General features: G+C 39.4%; 2 protein-coding genes and 1 long non-coding RNA gene across 9 annotated transcripts in view; 1 reads left to right on the forward strand and 2 right to left on the reverse strand.

The window, feature by feature from the left end:
• The window catches only part of LOC111273929 (uncharacterized), a 36533-nt gene extending 16139 nt beyond the window's left edge, over positions 1–20394 (forward strand). For 4 of the 7 annotated variants that reach the window (XR_015310155.1, XR_015310152.1, XR_015310157.1 and 1 more), the window contains exon 4: positions 2996–4619. This is a non-coding gene — a long non-coding RNA (uncharacterized LOC111273929). Of the gene's footprint in view, positions 1–2995; positions 4620–4773; positions 4864–5931; positions 6086–17651 lie in introns of those variants that run through there. The other 3 variants (XR_015310156.1, XR_015310154.1, XR_015310158.1) reach the window with 3 other exon arrangements.
• Positions 56–17659, reverse strand: Dd (CTD nuclear envelope phosphatase 1-like protein dullard). The gene is made up of 7 exons (XM_022855959.2): positions 12611–17659; positions 6806–6872; positions 6377–6495; positions 5912–5994; positions 5500–5670; positions 4860–5013; positions 56–3264 (listed from the first exon to the last, which is right to left on the reverse strand). The coding sequence occupies exons 1-7, from the start codon at positions 12707–12709 to the stop codon at positions 3226–3228; spliced, it is 732 nt and encodes a 243-aa protein (XP_022711694.1). The 5' UTR covers positions 12710–17659; the 3' UTR covers positions 56–3225.
• On the reverse strand, positions 19798–23382 carry LOC147753774 (transcriptional regulator ZNF706-like). The gene is made up of 2 exons (XM_086967464.1): positions 22441–23382; positions 19798–22154 (listed from the first exon to the last, which is right to left on the reverse strand). The coding sequence occupies exon 2, from the start codon at positions 22135–22137 to the stop codon at positions 21910–21912; it is 228 nt and encodes a 75-aa protein (XP_086823590.1). The 5' UTR covers positions 22138–22154; positions 22441–23382; the 3' UTR covers positions 19798–21909.
• Between the last annotated feature and the right edge of the window lie 568 nt (positions 23383–23950).

Raw genomic sequence — 23950 nt, forward strand, 5'->3', positions numbered from 1 at the left:
GACACGCATCCACGCACACCACAAATAACGAGCACATAAAACGAGTAAGCAAAAATAATATTAATAGTAGCTACGAAAAGCATATATTTATTTTTATAATATATTTAGAAGTTCTATTTATGCAGCGTCAAGTCCCGTCAGTCATCCGTTAATTTGTATTGACTTACATTACATTTTGTTTACTTATCTGATGACTGACATTATCTTATTATCATTACTATGATGATAATGTGGTAGCCGATTTTTAGAAAGCGCCTTAATGAACAGTTCAATACACCGTTGGTATATTCCGTGCTGGTTACAAATTTTTACTTCTGCCATATATCGCAGTTTTAGGTGTTATTTATTGTGTCATTTGTCTATGATAATTACTGGAAGCTACTATATAACGACGAATTAAAACAAAATATTTTCTTCTACTCAAACTACCCATCGAGTTATTTTCCATATTTTTTTCGTTTGCACACTAAGGTACTTTATAACTCATCGGGTCATATATTTTCTGCGATTATTAAAAAACTTAGAACACTCACTCAATGCCGTGGGTTGATCCTTTACTTGAGTACAACTTCTCCGACGCAGTTCGCCATGTTTGCCAAAAATTCCCCTACAGTCTCACATCTTATGCCCTAGTGTACGCACTGATTTTTGGCTTTTGAGTTATCTTCGACTGTTTTTCACTCTCAATACGTATGTAATGATTGACTATGAACGTGTGACCCATTTTGTCGGCTCATTAGGCTGAACATCCGTTATCTTTGCCGACTCTCACAGAGTAAGTTGCACATAACACCGTTCTACAGATGTAAATGATGCCTATAATTAATCAGATGCCTTGTTCAAGTTATAACGAACACATTCGTCATACTAGCGTATATATAAATATATATGAATTGATGCTAGTAAAAAGTATGTGAAATGCCCAATTGCTCGAGCATGTGTAATGTATGTTGTCGCTATCACTATTGCGTGTGTATGCCACCAGTGCTATTTTTTTTGACAAACAAAACGGCATTTCGTTGAGCTTCATTAGCAAGTAAATAATTTCGAGAAACACTACGGTGACTAGTTGACTCTATTTAAAAACTAAATTGTCGGAGTATTCAGCGCCCTACACTCCTGAAGTAAATCATATTACTTTGCGTATTGTCAATCCTGTGTCTGTGCTGGTCAGCACACATCACGTAAACGCTTGGCAAAAAATGACTTCAAACTCAAACATTACTTCGGCTTTTTCGGAAGTTTAGTGGCGGTTACATACTGGCTGTAATAAGTAACAATCTCGATACTGTCTTCTATTCTAGGCCTACGCTTCAATTGACTGTGTTCTTCGGTGACACCGCTGTGAACAAATTGGTGACTTCGCGCCATGCTTCACGCTTATGTGAGTGTGTGCGTTGTCGTGGCGTTGAGCTCTCTTAACTTAAACACACGCCGATGTGTTGGGTTTAATGATTGATTCTAGTATAAATTAATAGCTAGTCTTACTTTCACAATCGCACTGCTTTCATTTTTTGGTGTCGCCTGCTTCAGGCCATACAGAGTTATTGCTAATCCATGTCGCCTTCCGCATAAACTACCTCTCATTATACAGACTTAGTTATTGAATTGAACAGATAACTCAACTGCCAGTTGCTGTCTCTGCTTTGGCTAAAATCTGCAGAACATCGTCGTCGTAGTTCTCGAAATTTGCCATTATTTCACACACAAACAATTTCACACACAAGCAGATGTTCATACAGACTTATGCAAACCTATATAAGCAGGCAAAATTCAAAGAACTCACTAAAGAATCTCAATACTAGTAAAAATAATCAACTAAAACAAGGTACATTGTATACTCGAGCCAGCCAAAACCTCTGCATAGCTAATCCACAAAACTACGACAAAATTGCTTTTCCTTCTAGGCCAAAATTGCCCTCCCGCCTGTCACAGCTTCAGAATTTCGTTTGCACCCTCCACTCCTTCCCCCTACTTAACTATCTCGTAGTTATCCATTGCTTCCCTTAAAACGGCTGTCTTTGCGACGTTACTATTAGTGTTCCATCCACGACTACTACCACTACTAATGCTTTTGTTGTCTTCCTATACATATTGTTTTACTGTCTAGGGCAGCGGATCTTCCGATCTAGCCGCCCAGACTTCTCACATACAGATAGATATACCGATTTGCATCTGGTATACGGCTTTTACAATGTATTGTTACCACGAGCCTCTATTCAATGAGCTTCAAGAGGTCATCATCAAGACGTTTAGATCTTATCTTCTGACTCGAATGGTTTATTTTCGTTTATCGGCAGGCATAATCGCTAAGGTATAATAAATTGGGTACTTGTTCGTCATCTTTCTTACATTTGGGTAGAGGCATTAAAAGTAATTTGGCTAAGAATGCATCGCCTCTTCTATTTAGATGCGCGGCAGCCTTGTAAAAAACAATCGTGTCTTCTCTCACTCGTTCACTCTTTCGCACCCATTCATTCTATTCACTTTTAATAACCTACAAAATTCTAAGAGCTTCTAACTGATGAATCTTTTTTCCCTCAGCTTTTACTCTTCTTAGTTTTTCCCATTCATTATGGGAAACATAGACATATTCAACAGGTGTTCTCAATCCAACTCGCATAAGCCATTAATTCACATATATATATATATATATATATATATAGCTCTTGCCTGTATCATCTGCATATTTCACGTAAGTACAACTGGCGCCTCATTGGCCTATCCTCATCATTCCTCCATCATCCTTATTCCTACATTATCACCGTTTCTTAACACTTTCAGTTTCTTCACGGGCTTGCCATCAGAGTAAAGCCAATTCAAGAAGCGAGTTTCCTTGAACTCCTATTAAGGCTAACAGCGCGCAATCCGTCTAAGAAAAAAAGCTAGATGTGTCTTTTCAATCTAGCGTTTGTATAACGTCTTTTCTTCTTTAGCAGCGAGAGCTGATCACGATGTGTGGTAGAAAGCGCTGATTGGCCATTTTATCTTCCAGTTGTTGCAGATCGCGTGGCCCCGCAGAGCTACTTTTATCGTCATCACCAATCATTTTAGTGGTTACAAGTGTATCACAGTGTACGCACAAAGTGGGCTAAATGAAGCAGCACGAGAAGAGGTCGAGATAGCTCATTGCTGGCTCCGTTTTTTACATTCATTACTGAAGCTTTATGAATGCAGAGTTACGGAATCTTGCATGCATATGTTTTACATGCCGCCACACGCTGCTCACCACATATGATGCCGGTGAAGATTGCGACTTAATATCTGCAAAGATTATAGAGAAAAAGAGAAAGAACTGAGAAGATGCTATTCATACAATTAACGGAATAATACAATTCAGATTCCCAATTCCGAATCCGGCTATAAAAGAAGACCGATATGCTTACGTCTTAAGAGCAAGAAAAATCATATAAAGTAGTAAAGGAGGATAAGTATGAATATTAGGCAGAGCGCGTATGTTATACTGATTTATACTTCTTTTCAAATTAAATGGTTCTCTTTGATATATAAAGAATATTTGAATATAAAGGGTGGACCATTTAAATTTGAACAAATTTTGGAGGCTTGTGTGTTACAGCAGGCATGCGGCTATCCGCTACACTTAAAACAAAAAGAAAACCAGCTCTTATTAGAACTCGCTTAACTAAAAAAGCTTGTCTTCTCAGAAGTAGTTGTACTCTTAACTAAAGGAGACGATTCTGCATAATGATTTAATCCCATAGTAGCAAGACCGATGATTAAGAAGTGAAAAGGGTCTGTAACGCACACACCGCTTGTTAAAGCCAATGCTACTACTCTGAAATCTTTATATCCGGGTTATCCATGATTCCGGTGCAAAACTACGATTGTAACTATATATATATATACATGGCAATGCAATGTGATATACATATATAGGCTATTCTGTGTGGCTAAAATATTAAAACTTGTCCAGCTGTTTGTTATTACGGGCATGTGTTCATTTGCTATTCTTGGTACCAGAAGAAAATAAACAACACAGCAAAACGACTCACATATCAGAGCCGGACAAAGTGCGTCGCCTTCGCAATGCAAACATCAGCCAAAAATAAATATAAACATTATTTAATCTTTTCGCACCAAACAAACCCCCACCAATCTTAGGGACTTTTTTTTTGCTTGAAAGCGATGGTCTAGGTTATTCCTACTTTGATGTGGTACCTGAAGAGCATGAAAAACATTTTCACAGGCCAAGTGCTTTTTCAGCTTATTTTTGATACCTATATTTTTGTAACGGCCGTTTTGGATATCATTTGCTAACTAAGTCGTCCAGCTAAGCTCCAACATAGTTTTTTTAAACTTTTTGCAGCTTTTTCCACCCCTTAAACCTTTTGACTGTTTTGGATCCTTGCATTTTGGGGATTTTCAGCCTGGTATCAACCCATGAATTAATTCTACTCGAATTTTTCGTATAAAATATAATTGTCACTTCAAAAAGTTCACACCGTTTAACGCGCAATTATTATCAAAAGTTATTGGCGTATTAACAAAGAAATGTTTTAAAATAATTAGGAAGTGGTTTAGATACCAAATTGAAGCTGTAGTCGCGGTGAGTGTTAGTTGCATTGAATAAACATGACCGCCAGCGATAACACTTCTAATACATGCAGAATATTTTTTAATCACATATTTTAATCTGATTTAGTTTATTGACAGCCTCGGAAAAAACTGAAGTCCGAATTTAGATGCCTTACCCTATATATATATATATATATTATCCTAACTTCGCAGATACATTTTATTTCGTGCTATAAGGAACCAGCCGCCTGAAGCAGCAAAACTACGGCAGTACCGGAAATAAACACGCGTTCCTACATGTATATATATATATATTTACATACCGTTCGAACGTCTGCACAAAAACGAAGTGCGTCAAGCACTGGCAGGAGCTCCAATAGCTCAGTATCTCGTGGATCGTTGAACCAGCTCTTTATCGGCATCGCGTTGTCAGGGAAGAGTTTGTACGCGGATGGACTATTGTCCACAATCAGGATACTGCTTGTAGAATACACAATCGATACAAGATGATATACATAGATAAACACATAGTGGATGAGAGCCTAAGATTATCACTGTAATCAGATTCTCCACAACTACAATATTAGAGTAAATACTATGATTAAAAACAATGGCGTATATTTTCAAAGAACATTATATGGGATCATAAAAGCATTGCTAGAAGGACTGTCGTTTCTAGGTAAATCTCTTGCCACTGCAGTACATAATACGATATATATGTATATGTAAACGCTATCAGACGTTTATGATGCTGCGATATGACAATGGAAGCCATTCAATAGGTTTACTGATAAACATCGTTTCCAAAAAAGCATCATACCAAACAATTGGTGATGTCCCATTTGAGGGACCTACTTAAAACGTTCTCAAAACAGTTTGTCGTATATATATATATATATATATATATATATATATACAAAACATAGAAGTGATCGTTCATACATCCATAATCTATACTTATACCTGCTAAGATCCTGACTGACAGCACAGAGGTCCTTGGTGTAGCTGCCGTATTCTAAAGTACAGTGTTGACGATAGAAACGCCTCCGAAGTATATCTTTCCCGCTATCTAAGCGGTCTGCTACAGCGGTTCCATAAATTTCCATTGATGCTGTAAATACTACTAAGTCGTACCTGGAGAAAGGAGAATGGAAAAAATAACTTAATAGTTGTATATCTTGTAGTACAGATGTCGTACATCTAGTCTAGTAGCTATCCACGTTTTTAAGGTATCTAGATGACGAGTTTTGAATGGTGTAAGGAAAAAGGAAAGACAATGATAGGAGAGATGGTGAAAACGTGAAAAATAACTGCGCATGTGTGATTGCATATCTCAGCAAAGCTGCATATTTAATAAAATAATATATTAACAAACCATTTGGAAACGACTTCCAGGAAGTAGTCAACGTGAGGTCGTTTGTGAACGAAAAATCGCACCGGATGACGGTCTATCGTCACCTGTAATGTTTTGAAGGCGAGATGACAAAAGCGTTAGTCATGTATACAATAAAAAAGAAATGCAATGCAATTTTCGAAATATTAATCAATAGTAGGACGTATTTATTGCTTATTTGAATGATTCGCGTAACGAGACCGACTTTTAAGTAGATTTACATTTCACATCGGGTCAGGATCTGTCTAACTTAAAATTTGTGTATCGCGTTTATGAACTCCAAAGCAATTTTGCAAATTATACAAACCAAGGAGCAGGCTCATATATATAAGGCAGAGGTATATAGTAATCGCTAGTAGAACTGAGTGATTCTTCATTTTGTTATTATCTCACTCGTTTTGTTAGTTTAATGTTTGTTTTATCAGTGAATCCGAACGACTGACTGACCTTGAGTACAAAATTTGGCGGGGTGCCCGTTGGTACTGTCTGGCGCACCATTCCATCGTGGTATGAATGAATCAAAGTTTCATCTAAATCTAGGACAAGAATTTTACGTTTCACTAAACCTGTAAGAGGCCATAGTAAATCATGTTAGAGTTAAAAAAAAGACCAGATTACTTACCTACTCGGAAGAAACATAAAAAACATGAACTGATAAGGTTCTTCACCTACAGCCAAAAAACTTGGATGGTCGTTCGTTCTTGTCTTAATTATTGTTTCGAAGACCTCAGTAAATACACATTTAATAAAGTATAGGTGAGCACATTCCTAAACCCCTGAATCGCGATTTTCAACATGTGTTAAATAATTGTGCTGTAGTTTCTATGACTAAAATAAAAAGGGCATATATATATGTCTAAATAGATCAACACTTACTTAGTCGGTGTTTGGATAACGGCGATAATGGTAGATCTCTGTACTTCACTGTTTGATGCTGTCTCATCTAAAGAAATAGAAAAATACAGTCACCAGTTAATTAGCAATCTAACTACGCACTCTTATTACGTTGAAACTTGCGTTATAGTAGTAGATATTAGTTATTACCATATTAACGGAGCAAGTGTAGGGCATAAAATTCGTCGTTAAAAGCTGACCAGTCAGTTTAACCTGTAGCCATTACTACAGAGTATAAGCATCAATTTGGGCGAAGCTTCAATGAACTCAACACAACTCGTACCATTTATGTATAATCCTGTTAGATACTAAATTTAACATTCGTTGTTGAAACAAAGAATGCAAGCTAAGGATGACTATTTTTGGTCATATATGGGTCTAGGTTTGAATCGAGCGTAAACACTCAGTTCATTTCTGGAAGGTAACCGCCTAAAGCGATGCTTTACGGCAATATCAGACATACACTCCAATCATATTTCTTAAAACGATCCAGGTTTTATATCTATATTGCCCATACAGGATGGTTCGCCTTGTAATTTGAATGTGAGCTATACCGAGGATAACGCTTTCAGTAGCCGTAAAAACCTATCGGTCGTCCATAGCGTTGTGGACCGTAGCTAGTCATTAAATGCTGATGACAACATTATTTAGTTGACAAGTGTGCCTTGACTTGAATTAAATTAAGCAGATTAATAAAATTATTGGTTGAGAAGTGATGAAGAGCTAAATTATACCCTAAAATTCTCAGTGTATATGGAGTTTTATAAATGTCACTTAGCCTACGTGTCGTAGATGTCACTATTGAGATGCTGTGAATACCACTTATAATTGAGCACCCCTACATTGATGACAATTACTTTGATGTTTGCCCATTACATACCACAGACGAGAAAACACCTGAGTGAGCGTCACCAAAACGAGCAGCTGTTAAAGAAGTGTTGCAAGCATTTTTAAGTAGGCTTAGATGTTTTTTTACATAATAGCAAACCAGCAAACCATGTGTTCGACCACGGAAACAAACTGTCTTCTGTTCAACCATGAAGCGAAGAACAGCAAAAGTAACGAGAAGCTAAGGACATTTCTAAAATACCCTATATTGGCTTTCATCGCACTCTTATAAATAGTGAGATTATCACAGCTAACGGCAAACCAATATTTGTAATAACCGAACACTCGTAAACACATTATGCAAGGTTCACTTCGGTGGGATAAGTGTGACAGAGTTTTTATAGCAACATGTTTTTGTCCTCTGTGTTCGTTTAATACCAAAGTTACACAGCTCCTTATCTCCTAAAAACAATAATAATAATAAAGGAGTAGAAGAGTATACATGATATTAACTCTTTAACGATATTCCCTAATGTGTAGCAAATTTATATTGAACAAATTTCTAAGACACCGTCTATCAGTTTATTTTCTGCAGCATTTTTTACTATTGCTGCTTTCGCACTGTTATATATGCAATGAAACTAAAAGCAAATGTAGCGCTTTGAGATAAAGAACAACCTTATCAATGGAGCAATTTTGTGCAAAATAACAGTGCAAGAGTGTAAAACAAAATAAATGTCTTGTGTGGGACATGTTTTTTTTATGAGAGTTCTCTTATCTGCCCTATTGAGTCAAAAGTTAGTCGTCATATTTTACAAGATGTTCCGTCAGGTAGCATAACGTTTCATTGAGCACACAAAGCTTGCTGGATAAAAATATGCTTAGACTGTCTGTGCAAAGACTACATCTACAGGCGTAATTAGAGCCAGATGAATGGTCTGTACTCATATAGGACACTATATCCTATCATGATGTTAGTGTTTTGCGATCACTCTTAAAATATGATCTTTACAGTGTTATTGATGTCAAACTCTTAGTTAAAATCTCAGTTAGTTACCTGGGAAAGAATTAACTTATCGCACAAAACTTGAATCGCCTTTTTTACATTTTAGTGAAACGTTCAAGCTGGCTTAGTTTTTACAGTTAGGTAACTGAATGCCACTGCGAAAGATGGTCTCACGATGCCTATAACAAAACAGATCCCGAAAAGGCAGAATAACAATGTAACCTAATGTAAATATGAAGAGCTTTTGTTTGTCAAATGATACTTCCTTGTCGCAATTATCTCTATGTGAGCCTCTATCGATGAAGCAATAACATGAATGAGATAGAATGACCACATCGATCACATGTTTATGGCAAGAAAAAAACCTTCAATAAACTAGTCTCCGCTGAATCTTACGTCCAGTTCTAGACTGACTTTACTAAAATAATATTATTAATGAATAATATTCCGTTTATAAAATATTGTGTACATTGTATAAATATGAAACTTCAACTCTGTACGGCAAGACTCACTACAGGTAGTACTAGAACCACAGCTTCATCTGAAAGCACATAATGTACAATATTATAACACTGCATGCTCAGAAGATGGTCGAACGAGACTATTACAGAATGCAGCCAGCAAATCAATCAAAGTATCTTCAACGAAGTTGACCACTATTCAAGCCAGTGTTCTTTATCAGTCTTTTCGGGTAAGGTGTTTGTTATATTACATTATTAAGTCTTCACCCGCACGTTTGGCGCAGCATAAAACGGGAAACTTTCGGATGAAATGCCCACTTCAGATGAATCTCGGAAGATCGGATGAAATGTGAGTTAAAATGATAAAAATGAGCTAACACTATAAACACTAATAAAGAGCACCGACAGTTTTAGCATCACTGTCACTGGCTGACCCACTGGCTAGAAATGAGCCCTTGACATGAACACCTAGACACAAGACTCTTTTGATTTGTTTTGTTTCCATTATAAAGGTAAAAAAAATTTCAGTGCTCAGCTACACCTGTGATATACTACTTGTCAGTATACATCATGAATTGGTATTCACACCGCGGTAGTTTTCGTGTGTTCTCGCCCCCTTTTGTTGTTACTGCTATTGTATACATGTGTGTCTACTAAGGTCCTCAGCTTGTTGATTTCTTTGCATTAGGAGTGTCTGTCTCTGGGTAATGACAAAAATACTGCCATAATCGTACCAGTTAACCTTTATTCTTTATCTAATTCCTTGTCTCAGTTGGTCATCCTTCTTCAAAATAATTATTAATGGATAACGCCAACGGACCAGAATAGACCAAATCAGCAAGCGGTGCTGAATGAACGAAAGGCAATTGTCACAAAACTACGGGGATACCTAAATAATATCGCCGTTGATAGTTGTCACCGATAATGATATAACGAGAAACATGCAGGTGAATGAGAGAAAGAGGAATCCCAATATGAAGCCCAAAACATCAATAGGTACTACACGAAAGACGTAATAAGAGCAGCTGTCTTAGTCTTATTTCTAGGAGTACTAGTTGCAGTTCATTGCTGAATCGTTCTTGTCGTCGACGTCGTCGTTGTTTAACCCCGCCATAGGCGGCACCATCACTGCCGCCAACGTCATGATGACTACTATCTACAATAACATCGTCATCTCAAAAGTAGCGCTGGTAACCAATAGCGGCAAGCGCGACCTTCGAAACAGAACGCAGCACATCGCATCGCATCGCGTAGACTCCCGCGCTGCGGTCACAGACGGTCGAACGAAATGGGGCGAGATAGGCAAACACACAAGGTGTCGGATGAACATTGAAACAGACCACTCTGAAGAGGGCTTCCAAAGCTACTCTACACAAAGGGCCACTGGAGGGAAAGAAACTCAGGGGGATGGCATGTTGCTGTCGCTGCTGCTGTAGACAATTCTGGAAAGAAGAGCGCGAAAAGGTTACAGCGGCGGCAATCACAAAGATTTAGTTCTGGCTCACTCGCGACCGAGCAAGCAAACGCCGATAGTTGACGACAGACACTTCAGTCAGCCAGTGAGCGGAGACTCAGACAAAGCATCAGACATTAGACACAGGAAAGAACCAAAGTCTTGCAGCTATGAGAGCTATAGGACATCGAAAGATTCATGCTGGAAGCTGTTGTCGCTACCGGTTTGCTGCCGTTGTCTGCCTGGTGTGACCTTGCATTTTCACCTGCTGACTTACTAGCCCAACAGCAGCAGCGGGAGCAGCAGTAGTCACTAATGTAATTCATCAGGAGTTAGCTACTCGTCTTTTGACTGCGCTCCGCCACTCTCCCTGTATGTTTGTTTGTATCTTGCCAACAACATTCTCCTGCTAGTAGCGATGGCCAGGCAACGAAGCCTAGTAGACAGTCTGATAATTTTCTATCAAGACCTGAATGACAGATCGTAAAATAGCACGACCATGCCCAGAGCAATTCTAAAACCAACAGAACGCAGTGGCATCAAAAAGCGAAATGTGGGGGCAATTCGCTTTTCGCTTTACAAATGATGATGACAGTTACGACTCCGAAAGACTGGCACTGTGTTGCCGGTTTAAATGAAATCGATTTCACTCCAATTATTGTCATTATTGCCCGTTATTACCTCCGTTATTAGAAAACGAGTGCGCGCGAGAGAGGAACGGATGAAGATAGTAAATAGCGGCGTCATTTCACTCTATCGCCGAGCAGAAGAACGAACTGCTAACCCCGCTTTACTCCCATCGCAACTTGTCCTGTGGCACGTTTACTGTAATTGTACCTCAGTGACAGCAGCAGCAGAAATAGTAGTTTTAGCAGTAGCTACGGATGTATGTGCGTGTAGCACAGATAACATGTTTGATTACTAAACTTAGAAACACGTAACAAGGGTTGGCTTTGAAACGAAGCGTAGACCCACGGTTCATTTGGTGCTGAAGAACCAACTGTATAAGGCAGTAAGGTTTAATGGCTCAAAGTGCCGGATGTTAAACTCGAAACATTCATTTATTTGACAATAATGATTTCGATGAAAATAAAGAAGGACATCAGGGGATGTCCCAAGCTTCTAAGTAAATACCTATGCATAAGAACTATAGCTGATGCATGGGGCGTTTTACCGTTAGCCTTTATATGAAAAAAAAAATAAAGACAAAAGTAGTGATTATATAGGACTGATAACACTAAAATGGTTGTGATAGAAATCACTGTTATAATAATCATAAAAGTCGAAGAAGCAGCCTCAAGTTCGGCTGTACCAGGAACCGTGTCTAGTCAGTAAGGAAGAGCACTGCTGCACAGGTAGGGACTCAGCTATCAACTAGGAGCCTTTCCTTTTTTTGAGCGAACTAACGTCACCGTCAAATGACGTCAATGACAACGACCGCGGTTTTCAGCCTTAGCTATTAGGGCGGCATTGTCGGTGTCGGTGAGATAAACTGATCACTTATGCCACTATCAATCTAAATGTCGTGCGTGTCGGCTATTGACATTGCTCTTGCCGTTGAATATCTGTGTTGTTGTTTCTTCTTTTTCCAGACAAACCACCACTTTCCTCCTATTGTGTATATAGATCTAGATTCGATGCACCGATTGCGTGTATAATCCTTATTCGGCCATTGTCAACTAAGTTTTGCACCGCTTCTCCAACTCACTGGGAACCAAATCAATAGTTCGGAGAGAGCCACAGATTGTACGAACAAAGAAATTGCTAATGAAATGATACCATTTTAATGGCAATGAAAAAATAAACCACGAACTGTTCAAGATGCACCCAAAGCGGCTGAACCGTACATATTTCTGAAAAAAGAATCTGCTCTTTTAAAGGTTATTACCGCCAGGAAGCTGCCGGTAGAATACACATATATAGTAGTGTTTCTTAGTATATCTCAAAACCGGTGCATAAATTCCTGCCCATATGTTCGAACACATATATATATACTCATCCACATTTTGTACTATTTAATTTGCTAGTTTATTACTCACAGCCCGGCACTGTTTTCGTACGAGAAAGCAAAGAAAGCTCCATATCTTTGCCGTGATGAGCAGGAAACCTCGAAGGGCGATTTTAAGTCGTTTTAACATGACTGCCTAGGACCTCTAGTCAGAATTCCCGTGCTGCTGTTGAAGGTGTCGTTGAGTAAGTGATAGAATTTTTGTTGCTGGCGGTGGGTACTGACGATAGACAGCTAGGGCTCGGAGACTCAGTGACCGGCAGAACGGAGCGCCAAGAGTAATGAAAGCGCTCAAGCTCACTGTTTGCACTACTGCTATCGCTGCCGGAATGCACGTAGTTATTATTATTATTATTATAGGAGACAGCACTAGCGGTAGTTACAGTTGGTTTGAGCAGGACCGCCCGTAATCGATTGCTGATTGAAACAGCACCGCTTTTTGATGCTCTTTTTAGCTTCGTATAAGATACTAACAACAACCGCAATAAAAACAACAATAATAACAATAATAATATAGTACTGCTTCTACTAGTGCTATTCGACAGCATTCAGCGTTGCCGCGTTGTGTAACTATCGCACTTGCGCAGTTGCGATATCTGTACGTAATGTAGTTCGACTTTTATAGGTGTGGAGGGCAATCGCGGCGATATCACCTATGATGACAACAACGACAGGAACTCGAATCGATTAGTACTCCTGCTTCTGCTAATACTGCCGGTCTGCTTCTCGTTGTAGTAGTAATATCAATGTAGTTGCACGGACTGAAGCCCCCTGATTTCACTTAACCACTCCTGCCGGCTGAGCACTCCACAGAAACGAGTACAACAATAACAATAGCAGCAGCAGCAGCAGCAATATGACAGCGGGAGCGAGGACACTGAACAACACAGTTTGGCCACTATGCCCTCTGTTGTAGTTTCAGTTGGCTGCGACTGGCGGCGACATTCCCCGCGATGACAACAACGACGACGACGACGGCGGCGGCGGCGGCGGCAGCAGCGGCGACGACGACGACAACACCAATTCGTCAGCGGAGGTCAACACTAGCACAGATGGTCACCGGTCAGAGCGAGTCGACACCAACACTGGCAGCGTACACTCGTTCCTCAAGTAAATGAAAAAATTGACACCATCAGCGATACGCAAGGGCTGCTGGTACTACCGTCGTCTATTGTTGCTGCTGCTGCTGCTGCTGCTGCTACAGCGGGTCCCGTACACCTTACAATATTAACCGCCAATCGAATTTCACAAACAGAGCGGAGCAGCCGCTGCGTTTGGGTCAGTCGATGGTAATAATAATAAAAATAATAACAGTAATAATGACGGTTGATGGAAGATTACAACGAACAGGGACAAACTAAGGGGTATAACACATAACACGGAACAGAAGAAACTGCGGTCGTTGTCGCTAGTCGTACTGCTGCTGCTGCTGCTATTGCAGGGGTCCAGAACTCCGCACACAAAAATCGTTCGATAGAAAGCTCACGCAGTGAGTTCACACACGAATCCATCTGCCATTGACCGGAACTGCGTTACACTCTGCCTTATCACGAACAAAAACGCTAGAACGGTTCGAGTAATCTTATTATGAATCTGTTCTAACGACGATAATACTGCGATTCTGCTTCCCGCTATTTACTTAGCGAGTTTCGACTAACTCGGTCTAGCCTCTCTATAGGTGATAACTGTCCCTGTCGCTTGTACAACTGGGATTTCGCCTATAACCGAATGTTGTTGTTGTTGTTGTTGTCATAGTCCCTGTCGCTGTTGCAGTCGTCTCACTCTGCTGTTATGATCGCTGCTGCTGCTGACGACGACGACGACGATCGCAGTTGTAGTGATAATCGTCTTGTTTGTTCGCTCGTCGTGTGAGATGATAACTCGAACGATTTGTTTCTGCCAACAGCAGCAGGTGGCTGTACAGCCACCACCAGCAACAGTCCTCGCTGTCTTTCAATGTCTCAGTGAATTTGACTAAGTCTTTTTACTCATGCTGCGCTTGATGGTGCCATAGCAGTGTTTTTTTCTCTCTCTCTCTCTCTTTCTCTGGTATTATGCTGATCAACGACGACGACGATGATGAACACAGAACGAAGATGAACGAAGGCTGCAGGAGAGACTTCGCTCGGTATGTCGCATTCGCTCACCATCGATCCAAGCGGTTGCCGATGACGGCCGGAATCATCAACAGCATCAACAATCGGAATCAGTATTTCATCCAACGAATGTAGGGAACAGCGAGAGAATGTCGATACGATGCAAATAGGAAGCCCAACAGTATCAAAAGCAAGTTAAGCCAAACAACAAAGTAGCAGATTGGAAGCAGACGACCAGACCAGAACAGACGAAATCTCGTCAAATCAAAAACATCAAGATGATGTGAGGCGGGCGGTTAAGAGTTCCTGAGTGAAAAAGTTGCGCAGGGTGGATGCGTGTATCACTATGTGATATCCTAGTGGCAGAGTGTTAGATGTCTAAACGTAAAGACACGTGAGATGGTTTAAGTTCAATACCGGTTGTAAATACGCGTCAGTTTATACCGGGAGCCGACATTTAGAGTAGTGCTTAACGGTCGTTGCACCTGAGGTGAAACCCTACACGCATAAAATTGGGGGCGTTCCTAGGTGAACTACTGGATGCGTGCTCTTTTTTTACGATTTTATGCGATTAGTATTCATAATTGAAATTATTTAACAATACACATGATTGGCTGTCTTACAACGAATGCCAGGAAGTACGCTGCTTGTTCTCTTATGAATACATTACGCCGTTGAATAGTATTGTTTTACGATTATGAACTTAATGAGCTACGTGCGTTATCGCTGACAGTTCAAGTATAATCTCGAATTTTGGGAACAATAGAGACAAATCAGGATGCAAACGATAATATGAACAAAAAGCACAAAAACCAAGGACCAAATCTGGACGAAGCAGTATAAACAAGCGAAGGCTGGACCCTAACAAGAAGTTTGATTGTATAGATAATGGTCCTTTTACTTCGAGAGTTTTTCGCAATTTGCGCATAAGGTTCTTTCATCCATCTACTGTGTATTATAGACAAAAAATGGACAAAATATTAAAATGTCAAATTTTTATATAAAAAAAGAAGTTGGTTACAACTGCTGGTATCTCTATCCATCTGCTCAGCTTCATTTCCGTGATAGTGTGCTGATAACATGTTTGTCTGCAAAGATTAGGAACACGTCGCAGGTTTGAGTTGGGACGCAGAAGGACTTCGTTCTGTGCTGAGAGGCATCCCTGTCAAGCAATGCTTAACGGCTTGCGTACCGGATGTAGAGCTCGACATTAATTTACTTAGCTTCCAGTCTAGTTAATTTGGTGCATGTTCTACAGTTTGTTTTTCACGCCTATATGGACGATTTAACCGAGATGTGCTTAATCATATCTATTTACTAATAACGAAAAGTCTGTGTCTGTCCATTTCTCAAACCCAAAGCAATTATTTTCGCGAGTAGCTAAAGTTTGGCCTTGGGGAAAATGGCGGTAAAGATGGAGCCGATCGGCCAAATATTGGTCTTCAGGAGGAAAAGTTTGCTTTCGTTCATAAAGCGTAACATTCATTTGGCGACAGTAACTTCGTTCTCATGGTTCTTGTTCGGAAACAACGCTATACCAGCCTTTACAAAGCGGCCACCCGCATCGTCCGGGGTAACATATCATATATATAAATGTATATTTGTGCTCCACTTACGTTGTGCAAACAAGTGTGCTCAACGTGTGTTTACTGGCAAAACTACTAGGACTTCAGTACACTATAGAGTGGTTAGATTTTTTTGAATATCCTTGGTATTTTTTTAAACGCTGATTGACTACGCAAGCCTGGAAAAGTAATTACAGACATTAAACCAACTTGATCCATTACATATGGTAACAGAGTGCTAAAATAGGCCAGAGCATTATTTGGCCTTCGATTACTGAGCGAGTATATTAATCCTAAGCTTTTACAGCCTCATTTAACAAAAAAACATGAAAGTGTATTGTATGCTTTTGAATATCTAGTTTTAGGAAGTCGTTTGTAAAATGGCATAAGATGAATTTTAAAAATTATAAGAAATGAAAACTACATTACCTGTGTAAATAAAGAAAATTATCAGTCGCAGTATCGAGTAAGTATTCCTATAAACCTGACATACATTGTTACTAACTTAGGAAACCTAGCGCCAATAGTTCAGGAAGCTGCGAAACTGAACGAAAACTTTTTCATACGCGACGTGTACAAGGTAAAATAGGACGCGAAACACAGTCTAAACGGAAGGCGGGCCTTGGCAGAAAAATTAATTCAATATTATACATAAGCCTCATATTTTTGGTTTGATAGATTCCTAAATAATAGCGTCCTTAACGTAATTTAGGATTTCGGAACAGTTTTTTGTAAACTGCGAAGTAAGTTTCCTTCCCAAAAGTAAGGACGACAATGAGGCAATATTGTGGCGTTGCTATTTCAGTAATAAAATTATTTTCTTAGATCCCATATAGCAGGCTCCACTATTTGTTTGGAACGTAGACCATACATAGGCTATTTGTACTTATTAGATTTGTTATTAAACACAATCCTTCCAAATAATTATCCTCATGCACAATTATAGGATCGTGTTCCATTAGGTACTGCAGCTACCTTATGTTTTAATATTAACTGTAAGGAACAACAGCTCTTTACTGATTCCATGCTGCGACGGAAATTGTCTAGTTTACGACTTCTGCAGTGAAGACCAAAAGAGTCTCGACCTGAATACTATATTGAAATAATGATCAACACTATATGGAGAGAAAAATATACTACCAAAAGCAGCAAGGAAATATATCATTAAACATTCAACAATAAAATTACAACTAACTACGACTGTGAGTGATCTCCGATATAAATATGTTCCCCAAACTGAACGTTTCAACAAATTTTGCTGTAAAAGTGTACTACTAGGAACGTCGTCATAGAAATAATAGACCCTATTAAATATTTCACTGTTGCGCATCACTATACAGTTTTTCAGTAAGTCAAGACACGCTCATGTATATATAACATTATATAATTATCAACAAGCACTACATTTCAGCGTAAGGGACTGCGCTCGTCTGTTTGAAACGTAGGACACAGCCATTATCCAACTGATAATGAACGACATTGCTGCGACGTGAACTTTAACAGGCAAGTCAGCATAAATGACACTTTAAACGGATGATTGAATATTTGCTACCACTCGGCTCTTAAAAGGCTTAAAAATTAAACGAAAAAAATTTAGACTATGACCCACTTCGAATAATCTGAATTGTTTTAAGTTAAATAAAAAACGTAAGTAAATAAAATTGTTGCCTGAAACAATGATACGGTATCTAAAAATAAAGCTGAAACTTCTGTGGGGCCCGATTGGTGAGCCGTGTTTAATGATGATTATGTTATTGATATGTATATAGGTTTTCATGTTAGCTAAAGGTGAAATTAGAAAAAACTAGAGTATAATAAAGTAAGCCGTAACACAAAGGTACCTGTCATATTTTTACTTTACAGCTTATACTATTTTATTGCTAAAAGTTCAGCCAAAGAGCTTATCGTCTATTGGTTTCCTAGATTAGCATTCAAGTCTCCTGATTTTACGTGAAGTACGCGATCCACCAAAATTAAGGACATCACTAAATGAAATCGTGTACCGATTACTAGCACATTCTGTACTGTGTGAGGCGTCGGAGTAGTATCATCTTTTGATGTTAAGTGCTGAAGCCCAGTATATTGGATGTGAAGCCCAGTGGGTAGTGATTTAAAGCCAGCTTTTCGGACTGTATCGTCTTTAGTTGCTATTCCATTATGGTCGCTGCAATGAAGGTTCCGATGTAACACCTGAATCATCTGCCTAGAAACATGACCTATGTGATCGTTTTCATCTTTCTCGTCGGCTCTGGGGCCAGCAGACAGACAACTAAAAAACAAAACTTCATTGCTACCGTTAAAAAAAGCCGCGGCCAGTTCAGACCAACGTTTGGTAACAGTGTGTAACAATTACATTTCGCCATCACGCGAATGGCAATGTCCTTGTGCATTGTGTTGAAAATTTGTTTTGTGTCGATGCATCGTATATCTATCGTACCACAGCAATGCTAAAGTCTAGGACAAAAAAAGCACCTTCAGCAAACACTCTAATTGTAAAACCTATTTTTGTATTTGAAAAGCCACGGCGACGAAATCTGCCTGATGCGGGGTAGTTCAATTACCGTTGTAAGCAATCCACTTGTAATATTTAGAATTTATCACTGCTTCTAACTATAGCCTAGTAGCACCTAGTAAGCTTCTATAAGTATTCGTGGAATCGTTTTCACGTAATGAATGCAAAACAGTAACATGTTGGGAAAAACACTAACTCCGTTTTTGAATGCATTTATGAATTTGTGTTTATTATAACTCATACTTATAATCGCAACATTATAATTCTATATAAATACTTTAAAACTTTTTGATTCAGCGAGCCACTACAAGTGTGGCCTAGTAAATGCTAAAAACAGTACGAGGTATAATGTCAAGAATTACTACTGCACTATATGAGAAAATGACGAGAATCCGTTTGAGAGTTCGCAAAGTAACTTGAAAACACGTTGTCTAAATGCTTTTTTAATCTGTGAAATAAATTTATTTTTTGCTTTAGCTTCTTAAGTATTTGCTGACAAAAATCTATACAATTTTTTCGTCTGAAACGAGACCATTCAATACCTCATGTTATATCTTATCCCTTATATTAACTATCTTTATAAAATATTGTTTAATGTATTATAGACAATGATCAGTATCATCATTATCATTATCGCCGAGTTTATTAACTGAAATACACTTAACGGATGGTGAAGTATTGATTTATGAGCAAACCACACCCTTAGAGCGACTTCGTCTATTTATTTCACGACGATGAGTCTCTAACGCGCGTTAGTGGTAGTACTGTAGTTGCAGGTGCATTAGCGGTAAGAGATTTGAACTCTTGAAGATAATTCGGATCATAATATTTTGTGACCAGGATACAACATATGCTCGAGCGTTTGAACCTTCTTGGGATCTGAACCTCTTTGCTACACCCATAACCCGAAATGGTATTAAAATAGATACTTTGACATTTTGAGCACTTTAATTATTATATTTATTATTTTCAATGCTTCCAGACTTTATTTCAGCAAGAAAATCGTCTCAACATGTACTACCCTAATAATGACGAAACCTTCGAATAAATCGCAATGAAAACCATATGCTTTATTCTGGCATTTTTTGTTTTACTTCCGTTCCTCATGTTGTTTCTGCTGCTGTAAGAATCTCGTAGAAACTCTGCTCCCCTTCCTATTTGCTATTCCTCATTGCTTGCACATAATCACACGTTAGCATGTCTCATAAACGCCTCTGTTGTCTGCGGGCCACCGGTATTGAGTTTATGGCTCGTGAAATGTCAAAACAATAATTTTTAAACCTACATATTGTATCATATCCTTTCGGATCTTACTCTTACTTTCATTTTGCCTGAAGAATACTTTTCGGCATGTTCGGACTGGCCTGCTTGCGATGTTTCAATACTGTTAATACATTCAACAATTTTACCATATTTTCTAACCGCATCTTCTTGGATTTCCTGTTTCGTACCGATGAACTCGCACAATTCCCATCGCTTTTTGCGACAGGCGAGCGTTGTTTCACCTACTGCCCATTTCTGTAATTAATGATATTTATGTTGTTCTCTTTTCCCAGCAGCTACTTGTGATTAATTCGCTTGTCTAAACGAAACTCCCAGTTGCTTTGGTTTGGCTTTAACTGTTACAAACCTCATAAATAATCAACAAAAGATAACGATTTTGACAAGTATTTTATATATAAATGTAATTCCTTCATCAAAGAATGCATAATAAAAGATAAATTTAGTTTTTGATGCATGCTAACGTTACAGCGCTACTAAGATTATTATGAGATGATTAAAACTTTTCTTTTGCTTCATGTAAACTTGAACAATCACCAAAAACGTCAAGTATGAAATAAATCATGATTACATATTTCAGCATTTGCTTTATTTAATCTTTTCACAGAAAAACGAGATAATGGCGAGAAAAACTTGGATATTGTTGCACAATCAGTCACTTTGTCTTACCACATACATCCTCTTTCCTTTCTTCTCTCAGATTCTGCCATATGTTTCTTCGAAAAGAGGGGGTGTCTATATTGTTTTATGATATTTTTGCCAGTGCTGTTTGTGTTGATACTGCAAAAACACGCCTGCGTCTCGTATGAAAATGACCATTTCTATATTTTGTTACGTTGTTCAAGCACGTCACAACCAAAGGGGAGGTTTGCAAAATGAAGGGAAAAGTAGTGTTGACCCCGTCCAATTTGACTCGTCGTTCATGTGGATACAGTATTTCGTAAGATTATAATTTTCATTACAATCGGAAGTTATTTCTGCGAATGCTTCGTAGCGGTAGAAAGAATGCGAATGTTTTTCTCTGTAGACTACTGCTAATCAGTTTCTTGTATATTAACGTTGACTGCAATCGAGGTAATTCACGTCCGTAACTCCCTCCGTTTATTTCCTTTTGTTTTTTATTTGGGCTGACAGTTAACCGGGCCTTGCGTTATGTATGGGTTATTGCATATTGCCTATTGGATATACTCTGTTTGATGAAAATCAACTAATCCTTCTGTTTTTTCCATACAACATTAACATTTGTTTTGCTTTGAACTGGATAACAGGATACGCCGCACCACAGTTCTACCCATATCAAACGGCACTCATCGTCATGATTTTCAGTTCATATTCTCTTCTTAGATACGCTCTTGATGCTAGATTTTGTTTACCCTATAGACAATAATTTGAATTTTCGTTTAGTAATAGCATAACAGGCTGTTATAGGTACGCAAACATTTTTCTGTCGTTCTTAGTCGCAGGCTGCTCGTTTGGACAACTACCACTCCGCCCCATATCTTTGCATTAAAGCCAATTCACCAAATCAATTTCAAGCGCACTGTAGAAATAGCAGCAGCTTTATGTGCATCAAGTTGAAATCAGATGTTGCTGGTTAGATGCAACGCAGACGCAGAGACAGAGGCAATATCTATGACGGAACGATCTAGACAGAAGTTAGGGCGCATCACTGGTATTGCCTGCACAGGATTATATTTGAGCGGGTACTACCTATTGTTCCTCAGTAATGAAATTATTGGTTATAATTAGAGCACTTGCCCAAAATATGACGACATTACAGTTGCGATTTTTTGATGCAAATTCTAACTTGGGACAGAGTGGTGGTGGAGAGAAGAGTGGATTGTTGCGGTTGTTAATATTTTTACTGCGGGTCCTGTTACGCCTGAACATCGACGAGTTCAGGAGGCATCGTCGCCTTTGGGTGTTTCGACTCGAAATGTTGCTTGTAGGTCTTCGGGTCCGGCATCTGAGATTTGCAGACTGAGCACGTGTGCACGAGCGCCTTCATCGCAGCTGCTTTTTGGTCAGTACCGCCCTTTCGCATCTGCTCCAGCTTCTTTGCGTTTTTTTGCTGCGACTGAATCTTCTGCTGACCGCGAGCCATTATTCTCGTTGTTGACGCTGAAGTCGCAGTAAGATTATTAGGTGAAATGCTATCTAAAACGCAAAATTACTCGTTCTACAACACTGCACAACACAAACAGGTCGAACACTCCGTTGAAATATGGTAACGACGAAAACGTGAGAAGTTCGATTCGGAAAGTACTCTGGAAATTAACTTTCCTCTATAGTTTTTCTCTGCGTTGCAAAAAAGTGATGTCTCTAACAGTAGTTCCAACAGATTTCTCCAGAAAAGTTCGACCGCCAAAAGCTAAGCAAGTCACTTCAACTGCTACGAACTGATTACTTTTCAATTGTTGATGACGATGACGTCGATTTGGCTGCTATGCCGCTGCCGGTAGGTTACTTCTGCTACTGCTGGCTGCCCCGATGATGTAAAAGTGCCCCTGGCCGTTTACACTACTGCAGCTGCTGGCCGGTGACTATGCCGTCCACCGCCGCGACAGCTACGGCTACTTCCAGTAGCACCAAACAACAATGCCAACAAGGGCGCTATCAAATGAAACTCTCGAGCTGGCGACGGCAAATCGACGTCGTTCTCCTTTGTAGTCAATACTTGACCAGCACGAGAGGAACGGAACGTCTATCTTCGTTCAACGATTCGTTCGTTATTGAGCAGCTTAGCTGTTCGACTGGTGCTGCTGCCGCCGCCGCTGCTGCTGCTGCTGTGTCGTCGATCAGAAGTAGTAGAAGAGTGAAAGCAGGAGCGGTGGCAATGGCACCGCTGTGCTTGTTACGTTCACTTAGCCATTTGGTGCCTCTCGCCGTGTGTAAATAAATCCGTAACGGACAGCAGAAGTAACTGTATAGGCAAGAAGCAGAAGAAGCAGTGCAACAGCGAGGTCTCTGCTGCTACCGTCGGATAGAGACCTTTTCTTGCAACTTTGTTCGCCTCCTTCGTTCGTTCGCGAATCCCTCACTCACTCACTTAGCTGTCGCCTGCTTCGGCTGCTGCTTTCTGCTCTAGTGCCCGCAGCGCAACTGTTGCCAGCGATTCTCAACGACGCCGCTTAGCCGCAGCAGACGGAAAACGAGTGGTCAAACAATTTCCTATGAGGACTGACTGTTGTTGGCGCTGTTAACCTCGTGTGTAGCGGCTGCTGCACAGCTGCGTTAAAGCAGCAGCGGCGACAGCGGCGGCTGTTCTGATGATCAACCTAGACAGGGAAAGAACCGGTAGTGGAAGCGCGGGCTATTCAAATGACGAGAATGTGAGCATTTCGCTAAGAAAATACGACCTTCCTTTAGATGAATTGTGTATTTCGTGATATAAGCCTAGTAACCTCTGATTTTTCTTAACTAGAGACAGGAAACCAGATAAATAAAGGAAGAAATATCATCGTTCCTCAATCAATGCTTGAACTGGTTTATTAAAAGAAGAACGTAAAAGATAGAAGGAAGTTTATACCGGACAAATGAACGCTCTAAATATGAGCGATTGGTCTCTTTGCTTAAACTGACCTAAATTTACGCAGGCGTCTTGTACCTACATTAACAGGAAGGTGGTAATATAATATGATAAAGAATTGACAAATAAATATGCATAATTTTGTATTTTGAAATTTTAAATTTAAAAAACGAATTGGATTGTTGACATTAAACCCAGAAAATAGCTGCATCAATATTCTATAAAAAACAATGAGACAACTGTCGCACACAAAATGAATAGTTGCCGTTACGCAAGTACTTGTAAAAAATATCTCGAAACGAAGCCCTTCAGCCAAACTACATGGCCGCATAATCATACCCACACATGAACCGAACACGAAGCCCATTTCATCGCATGGATTATATTT

Source organism: Varroa jacobsoni, unplaced genomic scaffold (genome assembly GCF_002532875.2).
Source record: "Varroa jacobsoni isolate VJ856 unplaced genomic scaffold, vjacob_1.0 scaffold_237, whole genome shotgun sequence".
In the NCBI taxonomy this organism is placed as follows: domain Eukaryota; kingdom Metazoa; phylum Arthropoda; class Arachnida; order Mesostigmata; family Varroidae; genus Varroa; species Varroa jacobsoni.

Coding starts and splice junctions, on each gene's coding strand:
- Dd (XM_022855959.2), bottom strand. CDS start 12,709: ATGTTAAAACGACTTAAAATCGCCCTTCGAGGTTTCCTGCTCATCACG. Junction 6,873..12,610: donor TACGAAAACAGTGCCGGGCT/GTGAGTAATAAA, acceptor CTATTTCTTTAG/ATGAGACAGCATCAAACAGT. Junction 6,496..6,805: donor GTTATCCAAACACCGACTAA/GTAAGTGTTGAT, acceptor GGCCTCTTACAG/GTTTAGTGAAACGTAAAATT.
- LOC147753774 (XM_086967464.1), bottom strand. CDS start 22,137: ATGGCTCGCGGTCAGCAGAAGATTCAGTCGCAGCAAAAAAACGCAAAG.